Raw genomic sequence first — 1,846 nt, forward strand, 5'->3', positions numbered from 1 at the left:
CAACGTACTTTGCAATCTCTTTTGAGTGTATTAGGTTTATAAAAAGTGTTTATAAAAGATGACGGCGTAATATAAATACTAATTCGCATTATTAACAAAACCCGTCGAGATATAACCCGTTAACCGACTTACTCGATCGAGTAACTAACATACTCGATCGAGTGCCACTTACTCGATCGAGTACCAAGGCTACTCGATCGAGTACCCTATAGGCAGAACACTGTTTCGTAAATCAAAACATGCTTACTCGACAGACTAAGCCCCACTCGATACAGTACCCAGAAACTCAAAAAACCGTAGTATTACAAGGGGTTTCACACATCAACTTCGTAATTCTTTCAAAGGACTGCTGAGCATTGTCAGTCCATTGAAACTCTCCCTTCTTTATGCGCTCAGTGACTGGTGCTACAACTGAGCTGAAGTTTTTAATGAACCTTCTGTAAAAGGAACCCAATCCATGGAATCCCCTAACTTCAGTGATTGTTTTAGGGACTGGCCAGGACTGGATTGCTGAGATTTTCTCCTGGTCCACTGATATACCTCTTCCAGAGACAATGTACCCTAGAAAGGTCACCTCTTCAACCATGAAGGTGCATTTTTCTAGCTTGCCAAACAGTTTCTGCTCCCTGAGAATTTTAAAGACCACTTCAAGATGCCTGATATGATCTTCCCTGCTACTGCTGTACACCAGTATATCATCAAAGTACACTACAACAAACTGACCTAAGCATGGCCTCAACACTTCAGTCATCAACCTCATGAAAGTGCTGGGTGCATTTGAGAGGCCAAATGGCATTACAAGCCACTCATATAACCAATGTTTTGTCTTGAAGGCAGTCTTTCATTCATCTCCTTCTCTGATTCTCACCTGATGGTACACTTGCCTAAGATCAATTTTGGAAAAAATCCTGGCACCACTCAGTTCATCAAGCATGTCATCTAACCTTGGAATTGGGTATGTACTTGACAGTAATATTGTTGATGGCTCTACTGTCAGTACACATTCTCCATGTCCCATCTTTCTTAGGAACAAGCAATGCAGGGACTGCACAAGGACTTAGAGACTCTCTGACAAAGCCCTTGCTCATGAGCTCCTTAATTTGATGTTATAACTCCTTGGTGGCTGCTGGATCACTCCTGTAAGCAGGTGTGTTAGGCAATACAGCACGTGGTACAAGATCAATATGGTGCTCAATTCTCCTCAAGGGTGGCAGTCCACTAGGTAGTTCCTGTGGAAAAACATCCCTAAACTTATGAATCAAAGGTTCAATTTCTGCAGGCAACTCTGAACCCTCTCTTTCAGTCACTTCCTTGGACAGCAGGATCAACACAGGTTGTTCCTGTTTCATTTCCTGGATCATGGCAGCCTCAGACAAGAACAACACACCACTGGTCTCTTCTGTTATATTTGGACTCCCATAGTTTCTTTGATTTGGCGGTAAGGGGGTCAGGGTGACCTTCTTACCTTCATGTTTGAAGCTGTAAACATTTTCCTTCCCCTGATGAGTTGTATTCCTATCAAACTCCCATGGCCTCCCTAACAGCAAGTGACAAGCATCCATAGGTAAAACATCACACAGTACCTCATCCTTGTATACTTTCCCATTAGAGAATGGAACTAGGCATTATTTGTCAACCTTAACCTCTGCTCCCTTGTTTAACTATCTGAGTTTGTAAGGATTTGGATGATCTTGAGTCACCAGATTCAGCTTGTTGACCATGGTGATGGAAGCCACATTGGTATAGCTCCCTCCATCTATGATCAAGTTACAAACCCTTCCCTGAACTTTGCATCTACTCCTGAAGATCAGGGATCTCTGGTCAGCTTCTAAGGGTGCCTGTTGTG

The 1,846-nt window shown here is 42.9% G+C and overlaps 1 protein-coding gene across 1 annotated transcript; it reads right to left on the minus strand.

The window, feature by feature from the left end:
- Positions 1-1,106: 1,106 nt before the first annotated feature.
- Positions 1,107-1,562, minus strand: LOC141653705 (uncharacterized). Its single transcript, XM_074461546.1, has one exon. It carries the CDS (start codon positions 1,560-1,562, stop codon positions 1,107-1,109), a length of 456 nt encoding a protein of 151 aa, XP_074317647.1.
- Between the last annotated feature and the right edge of the window lie 284 nt (positions 1,563-1,846).

The sequence above is a fragment of the Silene latifolia genome, chromosome 1 (assembly GCF_048544455.1).
Source record: "Silene latifolia isolate original U9 population chromosome 1, ASM4854445v1, whole genome shotgun sequence".
Taxonomy (NCBI): Eukaryota; Viridiplantae; Streptophyta; class Magnoliopsida; order Caryophyllales; family Caryophyllaceae; genus Silene; species Silene latifolia.

Bases quoted from the DNA above. Each gene is read 5' to 3' on its own strand.
- LOC141653705 (XM_074461546.1), bottom strand. From the start codon at position 1,562: ATGGATGCTTGTCACTTGCTGTTAGGGAGGCCATGGGAGTTTGATAGG.